Source organism: Gymnoscopelus microlampas (assembly GCF_963454915.1).
Source record: "Gymnoscopelus microlampas genome assembly, chromosome: 7".
Lineage (NCBI taxonomy): Eukaryota > Metazoa > Chordata > Actinopteri > Myctophiformes > Myctophidae > Gymnoscopelus > Gymnoscopelus microlampas.
Genome location: NC_139944.1, coordinates 42325427 through 42348370, shown reverse-complemented (window position 1 = coordinate 42348370; position 22944 = coordinate 42325427). Strand labels below are relative to the sequence as shown.

The 22944-nt window shown below is 42.1% G+C and overlaps 1 protein-coding gene across 1 annotated transcript; it reads right to left on the bottom strand.

The window, feature by feature from the left end:
- Window positions 1-203: 203 nt before the first annotated feature.
- On the bottom strand, window positions 204-22938 carry LOC311049499 (keratin, type II cytoskeletal 8-like). Its single transcript, XM_084063099.1, has 8 exons — window positions 22637-22938; window positions 21874-22082; window positions 21704-21764; window positions 16471-16566; window positions 16180-16344; window positions 15913-16038; window positions 15558-15778; window positions 204-331 (listed from the first exon to the last, which is right to left on the bottom strand). Exons 1-8 carry the CDS (start codon window positions 22916-22918, stop codon window positions 301-303), a joined length of 1191 nt encoding a protein of 396 aa, XP_083919225.1. The 5' UTR covers window positions 22919-22938; the 3' UTR covers window positions 204-300.
- Window positions 22939-22944: the final 6 nt, after the last annotated feature.

Here is a 22944-nt window from a genome sequence, read left to right as displayed (position 1 = left end):
ATGCACTTCGTAATTTCTACTTTTGGATATATGTATTTTTAGAATGTACGTTTGAATACTTAAGTATTTTTAAATGGAAGTACAACCAGTACCTTAACTCAAGTACAAATTTGACAGAGCAACTTTCACTTGTAGTAGAGTAATATTTGACCAGGAGTATATCTACACTTACTACTGGGGTGTTGAGTACACCACTGGACTCCACACCCCAAACTACCGCTCCTTCCTCTGAATTCATCTCAATTATTGGCTCTACATTGTCCCAAGGAACTCCGCAGCACTGTATCTTCTGATTGAAAATCACAGGATACTCCATCTCTCTGCCGGCCATCTGAGGAAATGAAATGAAATGAAAACCATCATACACTCTTGCCTCTTTCTTTTTGTGCGAGACAGTCTCTAAAAAAGTAGTTGTCACTGTACTTGGTGAATGTGGTGATAGACTGTCTGCAGCCCCCACTGCAAGTGACCATAATAGCTAGAATTCAGAAATATATGATGACACTATTAATGATTTTGTTGACCCCAAACTTTTTGACCAACATCTATCGTTGTTATAGTTGTAACACACACACACACACACACACACACACACACACACACACACACACACACACACACACACACACACACACACACACACACACACACACACACACACACACACACACACACACGATCATGCTGAGTGCTAGCCCAATATGCATACATAACAGTCATTCACACATCTGCAGTCGATATTTACACAGGACATAACACAGCAGAAGCTCTTCTCTTTCACACACACATCCAGTGAGGAAACAACAAATATCCTCAGCCGCCTGTGTGCAGGTTTGCGGCTAGAAGCCTCCAGCATATCCATTTCCTGCTGCTTTGTCACTCACCCATCACCACAGGAACTTGGATAAATGATGCTGTTAATGTGCCATAACAACATGCACTGAGAAACTTGGATTTCAGTGAAAGAGATTTTGCATGGCTTCAACCGCACTCTTTTAACCAGCAGCCCCATCTGTACCCAGTGGCAAAAAAATATGTATATATTATTGCAAAAGATTTAAAAAAGTTTAAACAAATCAATTGAAAACGATTCGAGTATTTCAGAAATAAAATTAAAAAATCCTTCAATAAATAATAACAAAGTAATGAAAATAGCAGATCTGCAAGCTCGCATCTGGTATTTTCACTAGTTAGGGTCCCAGGCAAAGGTTTCATTTCTCTTTTGCGTCTTGAGCTAAAACGTTAGGGAACCAGTGTGCTAGAGGGACAGCCCAGTGGAACAAGCCAGATTATACAACGGGTAGTTCCAACGAAGCAATCTGATTGGCTGAAATAGCTACCCGTGCTTCAAACGAGCATGACAGCACACCTAATCAAAATATAAAAATCAGCTGGGCTGAGCAGACAGAGTCTCGCAGGGCAGAGCCGGTGAGTGGCGTTATCGTGATCATCGGCACGCCAGTGATGCGGTCAGGAATGAGGCGAAGTTCCGAGTTCCGCACTCAAGCACGCGCGACTGGATACTAGACCTCCTGACGAAAGGCTGCCAGGTGGTTGGAATGGGTACAACATCACATCTGGCTTTCGCGCGAATTTTTTGTCCTTTTTTTGGCTTAATAAAATATCAACAGCTGCATATAGCAAAAGATAGCACGCATTTCTCACCTTCTTTCCTCAAAACTGCAGCACTGATGGTGGTCTATTTGGTACGGACTGGTTTTACTTGCACTAACTGTTCAACAATATGATTTATTATTTTTTTGCCAACACTTTTTGCCGCCCCTCCTAAACTGCCGCTCTAGGGGGTCGCCTAGGTCGCCTGTATGGACGCGCCGGCCCTGTCAATAAGCACACAGGTTCACCTCGGTTTTTCAGATCAGCCGGTCCAGTCTACTCATTTTGAGGGGACACATTTGAGGTGCACCAATTGCACCCACAGAAATTGGCAGGCGGGCCAACACCTCCTGAGAAAATCAAATACCGAATCTCATTCAGCGGCACACTTATTACACCTCCGTTTCAATCAGCAAATGAAGAGTAGCCTCAATAAGACGTGATAAAACTCATACATTTTAACCCATTAAGACCGGCAACGCATCCGTGTCATTTTTAGATTTCTTTGGCTGTTCAAAAATAGCAGATCTACAAGCTCATAGCGATCATAGCACTCGGTGCTTTGCAAATCTTTGAATATATTAGCGAACATTTATAACTGAAATATTTGCTTTTGTGGATTCTACAAATGTCTTCTAAATCCTAACATTTTTTTTTTTTACGTATGTTGTTATGGTCAGTGGTTCTCAAACTTTTTCATGTCAAATACCCCCAAAAATATATGAATTTGGCCGCGGACTCCCATCTGAAAATGTTTAAAGCTACCCGGTCGCTGCGTGTACAAACCAATCAGCGGCTGCTAGGGGCGGGATCATCCAATCACCTGCCAAGTAGCTTGAAAAAAATGAAACGCCGTCTTGCATCGATTCTGCTACCGGAGTCTCAGATTGAAGTAGGCTGTGAAACAAAATGTGTGTCGCAAGCTTCTTCCATTTGGCAAAGTCAGGTTAGGACCCCCCCCTCCCCAGAACCCCAGAAGCAAAGAGTTGAGTTACAAATGTTGGCCTTAAAAATATATATATATTCAGATTTTTAAAGAAAATTGCAGATCTACAAGTTCATAGTGCGGCACCGAGTGCCGCACTATGAGCTTGTATATCTGCTATTTTTGAAAAGCCCAAAGAAATCTATATACACAGTCTATGCTTTCCTGGTTCTAATGCATTAACAAGCTCACTCTGGATGGGTCTTTCTGCTATACCGGGGGCCTGTATCCCAGACCCCATCGTCAGACCGGCCCCCATCAGGTGGTGATCGGCCAGACACCGCGGGGTTAATCAGTGTCACTAATGGAGGCCGCGCCGCCTTGAGACAGAGCCATTACCGACGAGAGGAAAGGATCATGGGGATGTGGAATGGTACAGTCAGAAGGCATTTAAATCAGGTTTCCTTTGACAAACGTTGGAGGAGGAGGAGGAGGAGGTGAAAGTATAGACGGGGAATGAGATTGTACAATAAACAACTTTTTTTTTTTTCCCAGAAAGGCTTGATCTGAGGGGAGAAAGAGACCAGAGATTCAATTTGGTCCGTGTTGTTCGGCAAGAAATAATTTGTGCTGTGTCAACTGTCTCTGCCTACAAGCTAAAGAGGAATTTATAACACAGGCTATTATAAGATTCAATTGGGCTTCTATACAACAACCAAATTTCCCCACAGAGATAAGTTTCAAATCTTACTTTCTTGATGACTGAATGAATAATTGAACGATTAATTATTTCACACATTAAAAAACTGAAAACACACATGAAAACACAAGCATGACTGTTTATACAGACTTGCTATCAATGAACTACTGTATGAACATTGTCTGTCTTTCCCATAGTGATCGTATTGCTGTTTTAGCTTTTTGTTTGTTTTTTTGGCTTCCATTACATTGAAAGCCATTTCCTTTTGACATTTAAGTTAAGTGCTGACTGATACACAATGCATTATTTCTGTTTTCTTTTCGAGGACATTTCTACTGCTTGTTAATAATATCAGGAATTGCATAAGCAAAACTACCAAAGCATGTGGCTGATGTGAATTGCCAACTACCTACAGTATGTTGTGTAGTATCGGTGTATATACAGTATATATATATTAGGGCAGTGGTTTTCAACCTTTTTCGCGTCAAGGACCCCCAAATTGACACATATTAGCCCACGGACCCCTATTTGAAAAAATATGCCAGGGACTCAACCATTTAGGTTTATTGGGGGTCCCAATCGACACTTTATCACCATCATCAGTGTTCATTTAACTCTGAGAGTGTACACAATGGAACCAAATGGACCCGGTTCCATTTGTACACTCAGAGTTACAGACATAAGGGTCAATTTGGTTCCTAACTATTCATTTGGCTGGGGACCCCCTGGAACCCCCTCATGGACGGTTGAAAACCCCTGTATTAGGGCATTAACAGAATAGTCGAATAGTCGAATATTCGACTATCAAACTACTATTCGACCACTGTACATCAAAGTCGATTATTCTAAGAAAAAAAAAAGGTTTCGATTTTTCTTAATTTTCAGTGGCTTTTCTACAGCAGACACGCAGCTGTGAGCTCTGGTGTTGGTGGGTTTCCTAATCCATTCATGGTTGATTGTTGTCAAATCATTTCATACTATATGTGAGGTTGTGCCTAGGGCTGTCCCCTAAAAGTCGACGCGTCGGGCGAGGAGCCTGACGTCGAGTCGTCAATACCATTTAAAAAATAATAATAATCAAATAATCAAATATTCGATGAATGCCCTAGTATATATACGTTGCTATACGGTACGTATAATGATCTTGAAACAACCTTAAGAAGAGTAAATGCACATAATTCCCAAGCAAGTTGTAATTAAAACATTGGTCTTTTCAATTAAAGGCCATTCATCAGATTATGCACTTTGGGTGCTCACTGCTTGCTTGTTAATAAGGCAACCGAGATGAGTCGCCGACCGTCAGCTTGTAACAAGCCCACATGTCGTTGTGTTGAATGTTGAGTGAGCTCTGTCTGTCGTCTAGCCGTCATTGAAATTCAAGGCAGCTAGCAGAGGAATAAAGCTGCTAAGGCAGTGGTGGACCGGGTGCAGCTGTTGTGCACTGAGCTTGGTATTAATCTAAATCAGTCGGTGCCAAATTGCCATGGCGCGCTGAGATAATGAGGTTAGACAGGGGACAGTGATCTGGAACGCAAGGTGCAGCAGCATGCGGCATAGGAGGATGCTCTCTGCTAGGGCTTTTTTTAACCCATTTAGACCGGGGAAAAGAATCTGTGTCATTTTTTAGATTTCTTTGGGCTATTCAAAAAAATAGCAGATATACAAGCTCAAAGCGAACATTTGTGAAATATTTTGTTCCAGGGACCCTCCCCCCCCCCCAGAAGCAAGCACAAATGTTCACGATTTTCTTTTTTTTTAATACATTTTTTTATCCCACGATTTTGTAACCCTTTTTCACCAATTATCTAAGTGATCCGGGGCGCTACACTCCCCTCGCCAGCCTTTCACGATTTAAAATAAAATAGCAGATCTACAAGCTCATAGCTCGGCACTCGTATATATATCTCGCTTGTATATCTGCTATTTTTTGAATAGCCAAAGAAATCTAAAATGACAGAGATGCGTCCACCGGATTGTATGGGTTAACCGCAGTCTTCCTCCTTCCTTCTTCACCCTCCAAACACAGCCTTGTGCTGAAGTCAAGAGCTTTTTTTCCCCTTCAGATGTCTTTAATTATTAGAACTTCTGGGCTCTTGGATTTATGAATCCCGGTGGTTGAATGATCGCTCCGTCAGCATAATGTGAGGTGTTCAAGTGTTCCATCTTCTGTAGGCAAATAGACTGATTGATACTTTATTACCGAGGGGTGGCACGGGGGGGAATGGGAAGCTATTTGTCAAAATAATGGAAACATTAACATGAAGTTCTTCCTCGTGAAGTGGCCCATTCATTAGCTTTAATAGCAACGAGAATGACACGATCCACACAAATTAACATAGGACTATGTACAGGATGCATTTCAACAGCTACAAAGACACGATTAATCATTCAGAATAGTTAATTGTTAAGTATTGATACGGTAACATCACCCATGATGTGTGGGACATGTGAGCAGAACATACATGTACTGTACATGTATACGACCAAATCAAAAACCAGCATCCTTCAGAGCTGTATGTGTCAAGAACATATTTATTCTGAAGTTTCCATTATTTTGACAACACTACAGTATTTCACTCTAATAAAGTCTTCAGATGAAGGTATGCACATTTTAATAGCGATTCAAATGTTATTACAATGTAATCAAACAGACTGATACTGTATGTGTACATTGACAATAAATAGTATCAATTCTATTTTTCCCAGCAGTAAAATTCTCAATAAGCACATAGAGCTCATCTGATTTGGTTTGCCAAACTTCAGTTCTTCCTCGTCTGAGTGGGTGTCAATGATCTTTGATGTTAATTAGCGTTCTCCCTGCCTGTCAGCGATGCAATGTTTCTCCCCGGTGATATTGACATGAGGGCTAATTAAAATGAATTGACCCATGAAATGGACGTGTCCTTCAACCAGTCTGTGGAAACATGCAAGAAAGGAATATTGTGTGCAGAGACAGATGAATAGACGGCCCATTGAGGAGGATACATATCAGCAATCACAATCAACTCCTCCGTGGTTAAGTTGCCAATAAATGTCAGTGACCTGTTAGACCAGGTCAGTGATGGTATCAGCATTCTTTGAATAGGTATTTTGAGGCTGTGGCTACGGTCGAAGAGTCAATTGATATCAACGCATTAATATTCTTGGCTGTCAGCCTGTTTCACAGTCATGCGGCAAAGTATATGGCATTCTGGCAAATATTTTTTAGCAAATAAAAGGGGGGTAGCGCAGCCATATATATCATTTGCAACTCAAGAGAATTTTATTGAAAACGATTTTGAAGTTATAAAAGTGTGAAGTTGTGCTGTCCCATTGCCAAGTATCGGGAGGAGGGGTGGAATACTCACAGCTGCTACATTGTGTACTTCAAGATTAATCTCAGCATCCTAATATACTGCAAGTTATTGTGAAAGCTGAGAACATGCGTACACACACACACACACACACACACACACACACACACACACACACACACACACACACACACACACACACACACACACACACACACACACACACACACACACACACACACCCCCTACCTGCGTGCAAGTCGGCCAGTGGCAGTGCACTCTTAGGCTGGGACTGCCTGTATGACTGATGTTCTGTGGTTGGGAAGGAAGAAATGAATTTTCTATATTTGTAGCTAGCTGACCACAACACAGCCCTAGGTTCTCATATATATTGTACTTCACTGTTGGACTGCAGCATTCCACTGGATATTAAGCACATGGTGCAGCTGGACATAGAGTTCCTTGGCAGTGACAAAAAAGCACCACTCCTAATTGACCCCTTGGTCTGTCAGCTGCTCTTACAGTGTGTTCTTGTAGGACCACGGACAGTGGTGTAAAGTTACTAAGAACATTTACTCAAGTACTGTACTTAACAATCAAGTGCCAGTTTTTTTAAAACAGGGTACATCTAATGCCTGCGATTTCCGTGAAATTTCACACACACATTCGCACTAGGCCGAGGAAGAAATGTCACCCTTTTAACATTGGCCTGATATAGCGCCACCAGCAGGTCTAATTTAGCAAGACATTTTTGGAACAAAATGCCTCAAATCATGAATGCAGTGTCCGATTGCCGTGTAAGACCTAAGAAGAAATTACACCCTTTTCACATTGGCCTATTATAGCGCCACCAGGAGGCCACAATAACGTACCTGACCTGGTGTAGACCTGTGCTCCGAGGAGCACTTTTTCTAGTTTCCTCTCTTTTTAATTTACGAATTGTTTCCACTCAGTTTTAGTCCATATTGACTGAATGTAGATGTCACAGACATATCAGTAGACGGAAATCTGTGATGGTCTGGCTACAGGAGACTAGAGCACTAAACATGCACATGTTATCAAATAATGTGATCAACAGTAGAGCGTCTGTATTAAAAACAAGCTTTCCACCCATCTCTTTCCCTCTCTCCCCGTTTCTCGCTTTCTCCCTCCCTCCCTCCCCCTCTCACTCTCCCTTCCTCTCCCTTCCTCTCCCTCTACCCGTCTCTCGCTCCATCTCTGTCTCTCTCCATTTTGTGTGGAATGCTCTTGGATGAGCAGTAATGTACTGATGGTTTGAGTGGTTAACAGAATGTCAATAAAGGCTTGGTTATAGCAAAGGTCAAAGGTCTCTCTCTACTGTCTCTTATACACTGAGCGAGTTCTGGTCGGACCTCATGCATGCACAACATCCTTCCTTCTCTCTCTCCCTCTCCATCTCTCTCCCCCTCCATCTTTCTCCCTCTCCATCTCTCACCCTCTCTCTCCCTCTCCCTCTCTCTCCATGTCATTACAGTCGGACATTTGAAAACCTTTTCCAAAATGTCAATCTGTTTGAAAATATCAGATCTAAAGGTTCACAACATATTGCAGTATGATGCATTATATCAGTGGTTTTCAACCTTTTTCAACAATTCTTCTACATTCTAATTGTGTAGACTTCTTGTAAATTAAGTAATGCAGAAGTTTAACAATAATTTAACTCTCAAGAGTTAAAAATCTATAAGGATCCATTTGGTTAGCAACTCTCCATCATTTAGCTGGGGACCACCTGGAACCACTAGTGGTCCCTGGACCACTGGTTGAGAACCACTGCATTATATGCTTGTAGATTGGCTATTTTTTTGCCACTTTCACAGCGGTTTTAAGTCCCACACTGTGTAACGTCCATTTCAGTTGTCTTTTTGGCGACACCTCTGGTAGCTCCATCTGTTGGAACTGTGATTCCCAGAATTCAGTTCTAAATAAAAAACACAGACGTACGGTACTGCTCCAAAACAAATGCTGCAGGGTCCTAGTGCCGAGGTAATTTTTAGAACACAACAATGTTGCCATACATGATAAGTTTTAACTTTTCCCGGTATAATGTCCTATGCTTTTGTCATCAGTGCCAGACGCTTGCGACTAATAATAGTATTTGGAGAAGTTGTCAAAAAACATATTTATGTGGAATGTCTATTGTGAAAAGTAAACCACAGGGTTCCCACGGTCATGAAATTCCTGGAAATATTTTGAAATTATATTAAAACAGTTTTCCAGGCCTGGAAAAGGTTTGAAATCAATCAAATGTTTTGGAAAATATTTGGCTATCGTGTCTGTCGGGTGGAAACCTCATATGTCCAGGATTCAAATTCTAAAATGGCAAAAGTAGCAGATCTACAAGCTCAAAACGCGCCGCTTCGCGCCGCGTTTCGAGCTTGTAGATCTGCTACTTTTGATGCTCTTGTGTGATGCTGTATGATTTACGATAAAACACAAAAGGGTAAAGATGAGAGGTTTCTGCCCGACAGCAACAAAATACATTGTTTTTGTCTAACATTACGTGAAAGATGGGTAAAATGCAGTGTTACTCGATACGTTGTTAGCTTGTAGATCTGTTCTTTTTGTCACGTGACACCTTCGCTCGAGTCTGTCTTGGGGCATTGATGGCACACTGGTTTAAAAGTCTCATCATTGCACTGTATGATTTCTATAGTCCTGGAAATGGTGTAAAATACTTTAGAAAAGTTATGGAAACGTTTTGAAAATGTGTTGTGTGGGAACCCTGATACCAGTAAAAGATGATATCAAAAAATAATGTTTAATTGAAAAAGTTACACAGCATGAAGTGACAGGGTCAACCATGATTAACTCCAATTATGTGAAGGAATCTACTTGTGCTCATACAGCACTAAATGTGCTGTTTGGTATGCAGACAGATGGAATGTTTTGCAACAGATTCATGGCACTGTGTGGCCCTCCATCGGCCCCTAATTCATGTTGTTCATGGTCACAGCCAAGCAAGAACGTGTTTCTCATAGCAAACAAGTGATTAACCCATTGAATCCAGGACCACATGTCTGCCAAGATTTCTTTGGCTATTGAAAAATAGCAGATAAACAAGATCATCGCTATGAGCTTGTAGATCTGCTATTTTTCAATGGCCCAAAGAAATCTTAAAATGACACAGCAGATGCGTTCCCGGTCTTTATGGATTAAGGCTTTTGAAAGATCTTTGAATTATATTCGGTGGCACGGAGAGGCAAACGCTCCATTTTAATTACACTCTGACTCCCTCGTTCTCCCTCAGTTGTGTCAGCTATCACGCTGTTAACACCTCTGCCACAATTGTGAATATTATGTCTCCATTCATTTCTCTGCTGGCTTATCATTGCATTTGTTTTCTGGCTTTCTAAGTCTATCTGGGGCTATTGTTCTTTGATGGCAATAGCATTTAATACAAATCCATTTTATCCACAGAAAATGCTCCGCTTCCTTATAAAAGGCACACAACACCATATTTGTCATTGAGCCTTGTGTCCAGCAGTGGTGGGAAAAGTGCGCAAATGTTTTACTTTAAGCAAAGTATCAATACTGCAAAGTAGAAGTACTCTGTTACAAGTAAAAGTCCGGAATACAACATTTACTTGAGTAAAAGAAAAACGTTGTGAGCTTGTAAATCGGCAATTTTGAAATAGCCTAGGTATAAAGTAGGGCTAATTTGGTTAAGTGTTTTATAATGTAATCATTTATATCTGCAAAGTAACTAGTAACTAAAGTTTTCAAATAATTGTAGTGGAGTAAAAGTACAATAGGAACCGGACCCCCTGGGATTGGACCCCCAGGGGGTCCCCCATGTATTTTTTTTTTTTTTATTAATTTTTTTAAAAAACTTTTTTTTGGGAAATTTTAATCCCACGATTTTGGTACCCCAAAATAAGCGCGCCCTCGCTAGAGCCCCGTGTGCGGCTAGCGGACCTTACATATGAATTGTATCCAGATTCAGGAAAATATACTTTTATTAGACCAAGTAGTATAACTGTCATACATAACAAAAAAGACAGTGGTGGAGGAAGTACCCACACTTCTTACTTAACACATTGCCTGCCAATCACGGATACGTCCATGATTTAAAAAAAAATATATATATAAAAAAATATATATATATATATATATATATATATTTTTTTTTTTTTTTGAAAAAGTCATACTGTGGTGGCCAGATTTAAGGGGTGGCGGCCCGCCATTGCTTAATGCATATAGGGGAAACACTGATATGTTCCCCATGTAAAGAGACATCTGTTTCATGTTTCTGTTCTCGCATCACATCATGACTGATGTCTGGAACCCTGCTCTTATTGTTGCCATTACTGCGCATCACCTAGCAACCACTATCTTGTCATCGCTTTGTGTGTGTGTGTGTGTGTGTGTGTGTGTGTGTGTGTGTGTGTGTGTGTGTGTGTGTGTGTGTGTGTGTGTGTGTGTGTGTGTGTGTGTGTGTGTGTGTGTGTGTGTGTGTGTGTGTGTGAGTGATACATTTGAAAAAAAAATAATCTTAGGATCACTAGATGTTCAACCTTTCATTCACTGGGATGGTTTAGAGTATGGGATAGCACCGCAGATTTTTAGGGGTTTTAGTAGCGCCTGGAGCTGGAGGTGGTTGTCACTGAAGATTTGGTGATGCCACCACCGCTTCCATAGCTGCTACCACCACTTCCATAGCCATCCGCTTCCATAGCCACCACCATAGCCGAATCCTCCTCCACCACTGCCGGAGCTAGAACTGGAGAAACCTGTGAATGAAGAAAAGAGAAGTTAGTCAATTTCATAGTTGATTGGGTTGTAAAGGTTTGTTTAATGTTCACGTTATTTTTTTATTCTCTGGTGATGATTGGTGATAAATAATCAGTGTTGGAAAAGGTTCTCAAAACCAGTAATATATTACTTACTACATATTACTTGTTTAAAAAGTAACATCTTTACTTTACATATTACGAGAGAGAGAGAGAGAGAGAGAGAGAGAGAGAGAGAGAGAGAGAGAGAGAGAGAGAGAGAGAGAGAGAGAGAGAGAGAGAGAGAGAGAGAGAGAGAGAGAGAGAGAGAGAGAGAGAGAGAGAGAGAGAGAGAGAGAGAGAGAGAGAGAGAGAGAGAGAGAGAGAGAGAGAGAGAGAGAGAGAGAGAGAGAGATTTCTAGATATAGCCTATATATTTTTTTCATTATAATGTAGAAACATATAAAAATGCGTTTGCATAACTTTGGTGATAATAATTGGGTCTTATCAGTACAGAGCTTTAGCACAGTACAGTGCTTTCATCTTACATCGCAGGAGCAACAGGGCCATACTTGAGGACAGGATGAGATTAAGTTCTTCCAGCTAAACTATTTTTTTGTGTGTCAACTTTAAGAGTCGTGGTTTCCATTAAGGTGAACAGGTACTTTACTAGCTATGTTGATGACAAAGTCATGAAGGGCATGGCAGGATTGAAAGGAATGCAGTGTCATAATAGTTTGATGCAAATGTGCTTAACTTTGATCAGAGGTGAGGAGGTCTGATGGTGAGGCTCTGGATCAAGGGTTTCCATGGATTATGATTCCTGATTATGTGGAGTGTTACTACGGTTATTATTAGCATTATTGGACATTTTGAAACGCTTTCTCTCAACTGACATAAATGAACTTTACTTCTTTACTACTTTGTCCAGTTCTGCCCTCCTGCTCCCTCTCAACAGATGACATGCCTTCTGTTTTTGCTCTTTTCCTGCACAATTTTCCACATGTGGTCACACACATTACCGTTGACTTTAATTGTTTCATTGTCTGGCACACCTCACACACTATTAATCCGTTGTCTTAAAAAATATAAATACTAGTATCCCACAAGGATTGAACGGATGATTTGACATTTTCGGTGAATCTTGTTGTCTTGTTATGATATGATGCAATCATGTACGGGTACAACATACAATACCACAAATCTCCTGCAACATATTAAAGGTAGGGTAAGTGATATTTTTTGGTTAAAACAAAAAGTATTTTGTTAAAAGGTTAAAATACTATATTCTGATAGTAATCATTGCTATAGAGTGTTTTTTCAGTAACAGATGTCTCCCTGTCTCTCTAGCTCTTTAATAAACAGAAAATACATTTTTCGGTAGGTGTCAAAATCTCAGCCAATCAGGAGAAAGTACCCATTTTTAAGCTTAATTTGTATAGTGTTCCAGTTCCAATTTTGTCTGCTCATTTATTAGTGTCATCACTTCCAATTTCACTTGTTTAATCTATATCCTGATTGAGTTCTCTGTCCTGGTTGGATAACATTGGAAATGAAACTGAAACTGAAACGAAAATGCATTTTCTGTTTAATAAAGAGGTGGAGAGACAAGGAGACTCCTAATACTGAACAAACACACTATAGCAATGAGTACTATCAGAATATAGAGCTATTTAACACTTGTTTTAACCAAAGCAAATCACTTACCCTACATTTAATGAGAATGTCATCCCGACACTTTATGAGTCACCAACATTCAAACAATTTTTTTAAAGATTCATTTGTGTATTTTAGAATATGTTTTTACATTATAATGAAACATATGTAGGCTATATATATTTTTCTTTAAAAACAAAAAGGAAAAAAAGACAAGTCTTGCCACGGACATGTTTGTCTATGTACGGATATGTTGATGATCCTGCAAACTTTGGAAGCCAACCTTAGCCAATCAGGATGGAAATCGGACAGATCCGTGTTGATCACAGGACTATAGAGATACTGTGTACCGATTTGCATGATGTTTGGATAAAATCTGGAGTAATGTGGGTTTTGCACAAATCGGCTTCCTGGTGGCGCTATAACAGGCCCATGTGAAACATTTAGGGCAGAGGTTCTGAATTGGCATTGAGGGACTGTGTGTGCACAGTTTCGCAGCGCGGACAGGACGGACACACGGACGGAAGGGCGGACAGGGGGTAAAACATAGTCTCTCGCCATGCCTTTCGGCCTGGCGGAGACGATAACACTCCACAATCATAATCCATGGTAACCCTCCATCCACAGCCTAGGATCTCCTCCAACCTAAAAGTTAGCTCACCTCTGATCAAAGTTAGGTGCCTTTGCATTAAACTATTGTGACACTGCATTCAATTACAATCCTGGCATGCCCTTCATTAATCACTCGTCATGTAGGCCTACATATCTTTTTTTGTCTCAAGTTTCCTCGTTCCTTGTTGGCATTTTATCCTTGATGTTTCCGTGAGAAGCATTTAACATGTAATTAATTATATCTAATAAATCAGTGTAGCTTGTAGTTGTAGGTTGTGTCTTTTTCCATTGTACATGTGCATGCCTTGGACATTCTCATCAACAGGGAATACCTGATCACCTTAATGGCATCCACTAGCTACCTTGCCAAACCAAAGCTGGTAGAACTTGATCTCCTTCTGTCCTCAAGTAACACTGTCTTTTGAAAAGCCAGCAATCTCTATATTAGCTATATGATGTATAATACGCACCCACTCACCTTTGAAGCTAAGTGGCCCTTTTGAGCTTGAAGCACTGTCTGTACTGATGAGACTCAACTATTATTATCCAAAATAATTAGGATTTAATTTGTTGGTCGTTAACTCATTCAGTGCCCAGCTTATTTATGGAATTTTGGCTCTGAGTGCCACAGCTAAAATTCATTATAAAAACAAGAAATGACCAAAGTCATAATAAAGCCGCATGCGGCAGGCTTTTTTTGCCCCAATCTTTTCATAGACCTGATTACTTGTTTTTTGGATTGCTTGTTTCTCTCGCCAAATCTGGCAACATAGTGTCGCAGATTAACGCTCTAATGTTTTTTATATAAGTGGTGGCAACATTTTGTGACACCACACGGGTCTTCCATACAATAGCTAAGATTGAAGTCAGTGTGAACATGGCCAAATAATAACTTAATAGCCAAACTAGGTCTAATGAAGCACGCTAGCATTTAGGCTAACCCTCCTGCCTGAAGCTCTCTCCCTTTCTCTCCACCGGCTTCGAATGCTATCAATGCATTGAATGGGAGAATATCACGTTTTATCAGACCATTGAATGGGCGAAGTAGGCGAGCTACTGTCTACCCCGTGATTTGTCAGACCATTCATTGGGCGTAATCAGGAGCTACTGACCTACCGACGGAGGCGGAGCAGTCCCCACAACAATATTTACGATTCTGTGCGTATCGGTACATAACTCGAACGGCGCTGAGTAGGCACAGGCGAGCGTCGCACCGCTCCGGACGGCAACTCGGTCGCTTTAGCTCCCTCGGTGGCCCGTCGCGGGGCTCCAGCTCGCCTGAGACTGCGCGCCTCCGTCATGGTCCGAAACCAAAACAACCAAAACCAAAACCGAAACTAAACTATTTAAGTCATCTCCGTTGGTAGGTCAGTAGCTCCTGATTACGCCCAATGAATGGTCTGATAAATCGCGGGGTAGCTAGTAGGTCGCCTACTTCGCCCATTCAATGGTCTGATAGAACGTGATAATCTCCCATTCCATGCATTGATAGCATCCGAATCAGGTGTTCTCTCTCTCTGCTGCAAAGAAGGAGAGGCGGGTGCTGCAAAGCGCCGTCTCCCCATTGGCTTAAAGGGGGGGAAGTGTTAAGGACAGCCAGGACAGCCAATGACAAATAGGTGTCAAAGGAGGAGAGGCGGGTGCTGCAATGGACCGTCTCCCCATTGGCGGGAAGTGTGAAGGACAGCCAGGACAGCCAATGACACTTAGGTGTCACTCAGGTGTCGGACTAGGACTAGTGCCGTCTGTAGAGCCGCTAGCTTTCAGCATGCGGCTAAAAAAGTACTTAGGAGCCGAGATACAGCCTTTTTAAGATAGAAGTTAAACAAAGAGTGAATGGAGCAAGAAATCTTAAAATGATCATATCTTGTGTTCTGAACATTTTTTTTTTTTCATGACGTCTTAGACGTCATGTGGCGCACGGGGCGTCAGGCCACGTGGCGTCTTAGACGTCATGTGGCACTGGATGAGTTAACTAAACGTTTCAGGCCAGAAATGGTATAAAGTGCTCAATTCTAACCACCCACCTTGTCTCCTCTCCTTCCAGCAGTTTCCTGTATGTGGCGATCTCGATGTCCAGGGCCAGCTTGACGTTCATCAGCTCCTGGTACTCGCGCACTTGGCGGGCCATGTCCTGCTTGGCTTTCTGGAGAGCGTCCTCCAGGTCCTTGATGCGGAGCTTGGCGTCCCTCACTGCCATCTCACCACGCTCCTCAGCCTTAGCGATCTGAGCCTCGAGATTAGCCCTCTGTTTGCACACAAATGACAGTGGAATTAACCCCATGCTGCCTTTTACAAATTAGTTCACGCTGATTCCATGCGTCATTCGCTAACAATCGGTTAGAATGGTCAACTCAAAGAGGTTCTATAATGTATGCCTACCTGTCCCTTGACCGCTTCGATCTCGTTCTGAAGACGGGCGATCATACGGTTCAACTCTGAGATCTCGGACTTGGTTTGCCGCAGGTCATCGCCATACTGTCCAGCCGTTGTCTGAATCTCCTCAACCTGGCGTAGACAAATAAAATATACATGGAAAGTGTTGGAAAAAGTTGGAAAGCTTTTTTTTTTTTACAGAAAAAACATAGTCTCTAAATACAATTATAACCATTTAGTTTTGATATCTCTTCTTTCTTGTCCCTTGCTCACCTTGGTCTTGTACCACTGTTCTGCTTCAGCTTTGCTACGGTTGGCGATGTCCTCATACTGAGCGCGCACTTCAGCCACGATGGAGTCCATGTCCAGGTTGCGGCTGTTGTCCATCTCCACGATGACTGAGGTGTCCTTAATCTGACTTTGAAGCTCACGCAGCTCCTACACAAGCAATTGATGTTTTACAATTTGTCTTCATTCATCGATTTGTACTGCAGTTGCATGGATGGTGATGTCTCAAATTCAACAGACATATGACTATGTCTAGTTTTATGTACTAGTACTTACAGCCTCGTAGACGGCCCTGAGGAAGTTGATCTCATCTTGAAGAGCATCACACTTGGCCTCCAATTCCACCTTGTTAATGTATGCGCCATCGACATCCTGCAAAGAGAATTTATGACAAAATGATAAAAAAATATATAGCTGCAAGCAGCGATAATACGGGGCCAGTGAATAGAGAGAGAGAGAGACATGGAAACGGAATAGATTGAAGAGAGAGAGAGTGACATGGAAACAATAGATTGATGAGAGAGAGAGATGGAAACATAATGGTTTGATTGGACATCTCAACCTACTGCCATTAACAGGATTCGAACTCTCAACCTTCAGACTACTGTAATAGGCTGCAACACTACCTATAGTGCTATAGCTTTGTCCAGGCTGATATTGTCTGTTGAAGATCATAAACTCTTGCCTTCTTTCATGAACCAAGCCCCTGTTTCACTAACACTAAGATCACTCGTTCACAAACCATTTACCAATGAAGAAATTGTACATCTCCTCAGAACCAAAACTAGTGAAAGTAGCCGATCTACAAGCTCACAAACCATGAAAAGTTGTGAGATTGTAGATCAGCTATTTTCAGAATGAAGTATGTCATACGTTGAAAAAACGTACTCTCAAATAAGCATTTCAAGTTATCTTTACCATTTGCACATGTATTCATTGATACAGTCATGTTGTTTGCAATTCAACTTAAATGAAGTCTGCATCAAGTGAGGCTTGAACTGGCAACCTTGAGATTGTGAGGCATTCATTTAAGGGAGACGCCATTGGCCCAACAGACAAGTAACTGTGAAAAAGGAGATTGATTGATTGATTGATGTACTTTATTTAGTAAGACATGAGAACAGTACATGACAGTACATAACAGTACATGGAAGTACAAATTCGCAATACAAGGTCTACTAAACTGGATAGCTCATTAAGCACTTAGCTTGTTTAAGATGAGATCCTGCATGCACACAAATCATGTTGACATATAAGAGACAGACAGATATACACACTACTATACAGAATGTCATACAATCAGTTTACAGGTTACTGGTATGAAGGGTGAAAAATATGTACAAAAAAGAAAGAGAGGGGGGGGGGGTAGGTTAGGTTAGGACATGGGGTAGGTTAGGACTTGGACAGGGGCCATTTTTGAATTGCAGCCTCCTGAAGGTGTATCTTTAGGGCATTTTTGAAAGTGAGTAGGGTTTTACACTCCTTTACTCTTTTTGGTAGGGCATTCCACATTTTAGATGAATAGCATGAGAAAGAGTTCATTCCCTTTGTTGTGCCAAATCTGGGTTGAACATGGTTTGTGGAGCTGCCTCTGGTGTTATGATCATGGACTTGATTAACAGTATTTTGACAAATACAGGGGGATCCCAATGTTGTGGTGTATCTTGAAGACCAGGCCCATAGCAAGTTGCTGTACTCTGTCCTCAACCCTAAGCCATCCAAGCCTAGTAAAATGATCAGGGGTTAGATGGGTTTTGTAATTGAGGCCAAGAAGTAGCCTTACAAGTTTGTTTTGGGATGTTTGGAGCCTTGTTTTTAGGGCCTTGGAGGTGTTGTGATACCATGAAGTACATGCATAATCATAATGACCTTGTATGAGGGCCCCTACAAGAATCTTCAGAGTATTCTTACTGACTTTACGAACAAGTCTCCACATCCTCCGTGTTATTTTGTGGACCTTTTTGATCGTCTTTTCAGCGTTTTTGTCACCTGAGAGGTTTGCCTCCAAGATGGAACCCAGGTAGGTAATTTCCTCCTTTCTTGTGATAACATTTTCACCCACTTTGATCGTGAAACTCTCAGCCTTTCTAAGGTTAGGGTTGGACCCAAAGAGGATGGATTCGGTTTTACCCAGGTGTAATGAGAGTTTGTTGTCGGAGAGCCAGATGCAGATCTTGTTGAGTTCAGTGCTGAGAGTTTTCTCAACCTGCAGCCTGTCCCTGTCCGAGACCAGCAGAGCCGAGTCATCTGCGAACAGGAACAGTTTGCAGTCGCAAGCTGAAGACATATCATTCACATATATCAGGAACAGTAGTGGTCCTAGTATGCTTCCTTGAGGAACACCACAAGTCACTGGGAGGGGAGGGGACTGGGTGCCGTTTACTTCCACCACTTGCTCCCTCCCTTCCAGGTAGGATCTCATCCAGTTCACCGACGTGTCATCAAAGCCTATTGCTTTGAGCTTATTGATCATAATTGGGTGATTAACGGTGTCAAAAGCCTTCTGGAGGTCCAGCATGACCATGCCGCAATATTTGCCCTTGTCGACATCTTGTTTGATAGAGTCGTTCAAATAGAGAAGGCATGTGTCAGTGGAGTGGTTTGTTCTGAAACCAGATTGGAATTCGTAATTTAGATTTTTTTCGGCAAGGTACTTATCAACCTGTTCATAGACTATTTTTTCCATGACTTTCGAGATGGAGCTAAGAATAGAAATAGGGCGGTAGTTGCCAGGGTCTAATTGGTTTCCTTTTTTGTACAGAGGGGTCACTCTTGCTTTTTTGAAGTCGTTAGGGACCCGTCCCTGTATGATGGAGAGGTTTATTATGTGGGTAATGATTGGGGCAATGGAGGCGGCTGAGTCTTTTAGAAATTTAGCGGGGATGTTGTCGGGACCTGTGGCTCTGTGTTGTTGGAGTGCACTCAATTTTTTAAACACCTCATCTGTTGACACAGGGGAGAGTTTAAAATCATCTTTGCGTACACCCTGTTTATCGTAAAATGAATCAACATACTCTCCACCATGACTCCCAGAGTGAGGGGGTAGTTTTTCAACTAACTGAGGCCACGGTCGTGAAGAATATGTTGAGGATTTTACTCACTTCCCGTTTGGATGAAATGAGAGTGTCATTCACCTTGAGGTTTATGTTTGTAAACCTGGTTTTCAATTTCTTGCTGCAGCCTAGTAGGTTGTTGAATAGCTTCCAGAGCTCACGTGGTTTGTTTTGATTTTCCTCAATTTTGCCATCGAGGTAGCTTTTTTCTGCTAACAACAGCATGCCATTGACCTTGTTTCTTAGCATGTTTTTCTCTTTTTTGAGTTTCGCTACGTGGGATTCGAGACCTTTATTGAAGCTTTTGGCAAGTTTGATCCTACTTTTATGATAGTCAGAACACTTTTTGTCTCTGACTTTCATGGTAGTAAGGATATCCGAATTCATCCATGGAACCGAGCGGGTTTTGACCCTGATGGTTTTCATGGGAGCCACGCTGTCCAAAATTTGAATGAATTTGGTTTTGAAACCAAGCCAAGATTCGTCTACCTGTGTGCTGTTTAGTACGTCGGACCAATCCTGTTCCTCCAGTCTGTGATCTAAGTCCTCACTCTTGTAGTTTTTGAGGTCTCTGATCGTGACTGTTTGGTGGTAACCGGTCTTAGGTTTACGTTTCTTTCTGGTGCAGAAGATCATGTTATGATCAGATATGCCACAGGTAGAAACACCACTATTGAGGATTTTGTCCTTGTCCGTTGTTAGAATGAGATCTATGATAGTTTGAGTGGAAACACACAGCCTTGTGGGCTGAGTGATCAGCTGGTGGAGTGAGTGCCGATTACAAAACCCCCTGAATGACTTAAACACTGACGCTTCCTTACGGAGCATGTCAGTGTTAAAGTCACCAAGAAGTACTGTCTCCTCATTGTCCACTTTAGCTAAACATTCATCAAGTCTATCATAGAAATCAGTCTGGTTAGGAGGTCTGTATATGGTACCGACTAGCACAGGTTTAGCATTTTCAAAAATGATCTCGACCCACACAGCTTCAATGTCTGCATCATTCAGGTCTTCGCGAAGGATGCAGACATTGTCTTTATGTACATACATGCATACACCGCCCCCGTTTCTGTTCCTATCTTTTCTGAAAAGTTTGTAGTTTTCAATCTCAATATCAGTATCATCTATCGTATGATCAAGTTTCGTTTCAGATAAAGTTAAAATGTCAACCTTACCATCATAAAACATCTGCTTGATTTGAGTTAGCTTGTCTCCTACAAGGGAATTCACATTGAGGTGTATCATGTGCAAGCCAACGCCAAACGATTTTTTCATTTGTTCAATGAAAAGATGTCTGTCCACTGAGAGTCCACAGAGAGGAGCAGTGTCGGGGGGGGAGGGGGGTGTTGAGGTGTTAGCGTCCATCAAAGCCTCAGTTTCGCTGTACGCGGCCATCTGTGGGGGTTGGGGGGGGTGGGGGGTTGGGCATCGTCTGGTTCTTGTTGGTAAGCAACCAGCTGTGGGGCTTGGGGGATGGGGGGATGGGGGGTTGAGGGGGGCCTTCAGATCACACAGATGATACAGTTTCACGCAAATAGCTGAAAAATCCTGGGTTTAAGTGTTTTTCAAACTGCTCAAAATTGCGGAAAATCTAAGGGCGGAGCTTAATGGTCAAATCGATACGTGTGTTCCTCATGAGTCAAGGCACATGTGTAAGCAAGTTTCACGACTTTCGGCCAAACGAGGCATGACTTATGCCTGTTTAAAGTCTGCCTTTTCAAAAAATTGCTATAGCGCCCCCTTTTGGCCAATTGGAGTAAGATTGGTTTCAGTGATATTTGGAATGACCCTGTACATTTCTGCAAAGTTTCAAAGAAATGTGAGTCTGCATGTATGTTTTAGGCACAGATGAATAATTTTCATAACACTGTAATAGTTTAAATCTATCTCCTCCTGGGATTTTTGAGCAATCTGCACGAAACGTTTAAGACTTGAACTTTGGACCTCTGCCTACAAAAATTTCCAACGGATTTTCCATAAGTGAAAAAATGCAGAAGTTAGGAGCCAATGACTGTTTTTCATATAATTCAAAATGGTGGGAGATCTAAAGGTCAGAGGTCAAAAGTCAGAGGGTGAAAGTTGTTCAGCATGAGGATACGCATATGTGTATCCAAGTTTCATGGCTGTAGGTCAAACAGGGCATGAGTTGTACCTGTTCAAAGTTGCCATTTTCAATTGAGTGCTATAGCGCCACCTTTGGACGAAAGATTGTGAGAATTATTTCTTGATCGTTTTTCATGACCATCTACCATATGGCCGAGTTTCGTAAAAAGCGACAGCACGGTTCAGCCAGAACTGCGAAAAGTGGCAGAAGAAGTGACAGAATACTGCCAATAACAAAACAGGTCCAGAGCTGAGCTCTGGCCCCGTAAATATGTAAGTAACCATGTAGTTTAGTTTCTTTCATACTGCAGAAGGAAATGGCGGGAGGGTCTTGCTCCATTCCTCATCCTTACCTTCTTCAGCAGCACAAACTCATTCTCCACTGATGCACGTTTGTTGATTTCATCTTCATACCTATTCAAAACACAAGGGACCCACTTAGCATGCTCGCTCTCTGGCCATCATAAAAAAAAATGTTTTATTTCATTCTTTATATTCACAATTTCACGCCATCAAGTCTCACTTGTTCTTGAAGTCTTCGACCTGGCCCTGCATGTTCCTCCGCTCTCCCTCCAGCTTCATCTTGTCGTTGCCCAGCCCGTCCAGCTGTCTGCGCAGGTTGGAGATGTAGGCCTCGAACATGCTGTCGATGTTGGAGCGGGTGGAGGTCTGTCCCTGCAGCAGGTTCCATTTGGTGTCCAGCATTTTGTTCTGCTGCTCCAGGAAGCGTACCTATAAGAGAGGAGAGGGAGAGAGAGGAGACATTGTCAGTTTGTCACATGGCAAACACTGTCATTCTAAAATAAAAGTTTGGTAGGTTGAAGCAGTAAAGGCAGAGGAATGAACAGAGTAGTTGTACGGTGTTGAATGTGACTTTTCATGTCCTTTTCTTTATGGCCTTGAACTTCATTGGAGATGAAGGGCGTGTCAGATGGTGATATGCTGCCATGTTAACTTTGAACGAGCAGCAGAACACGAAAAAAAGACCACACCTTTACCTTCATAGCTTCATACTGTAGATAGCATCATAGGGATGGGCTTTCTGGACAGCCACACCCTGTCCACAACCATATCATTTCATAACATATCCAGACTGTGTATGCCATGGAAAATGCTGTGTCTGTGTATAGCTTTAAAAAATGCACCTACTGTATCTCCTGTTTGGCTATGACTCACCTCACATGCTACACTGATCTCCGAAGGCCACTTTATGTATTGTTTCTATTTTTTTTATACAACAATGTGCTAAATAAACTAAACTAAAACAAGAATGATTGGGAACTGACCTTGTCGATGAAGGAGGCAAAGCGGTTGTTCAGGCCCTTGATCTGGTCCTTCTCATGGGTGCGGACTGCCGAGATGTTGGGGTCGATCTCCAGGTTCAGTGGGATCAACAGGCTGTGGTTGACTGTGACGGGCACGATACCACTACCCATACCACCACCCCTACCCATACCACCACCCCTACCAGCAAAGTTAGCGCTCACGCTTCCAGAAGCAGATTTGAAACCTGTGATGGCGCGTAGCTGCTTCTCACGTGGTCCAACGGATTGGCTGTGTAAGCTCATGGTCAGCCCAGGATTGTTGACTAGAG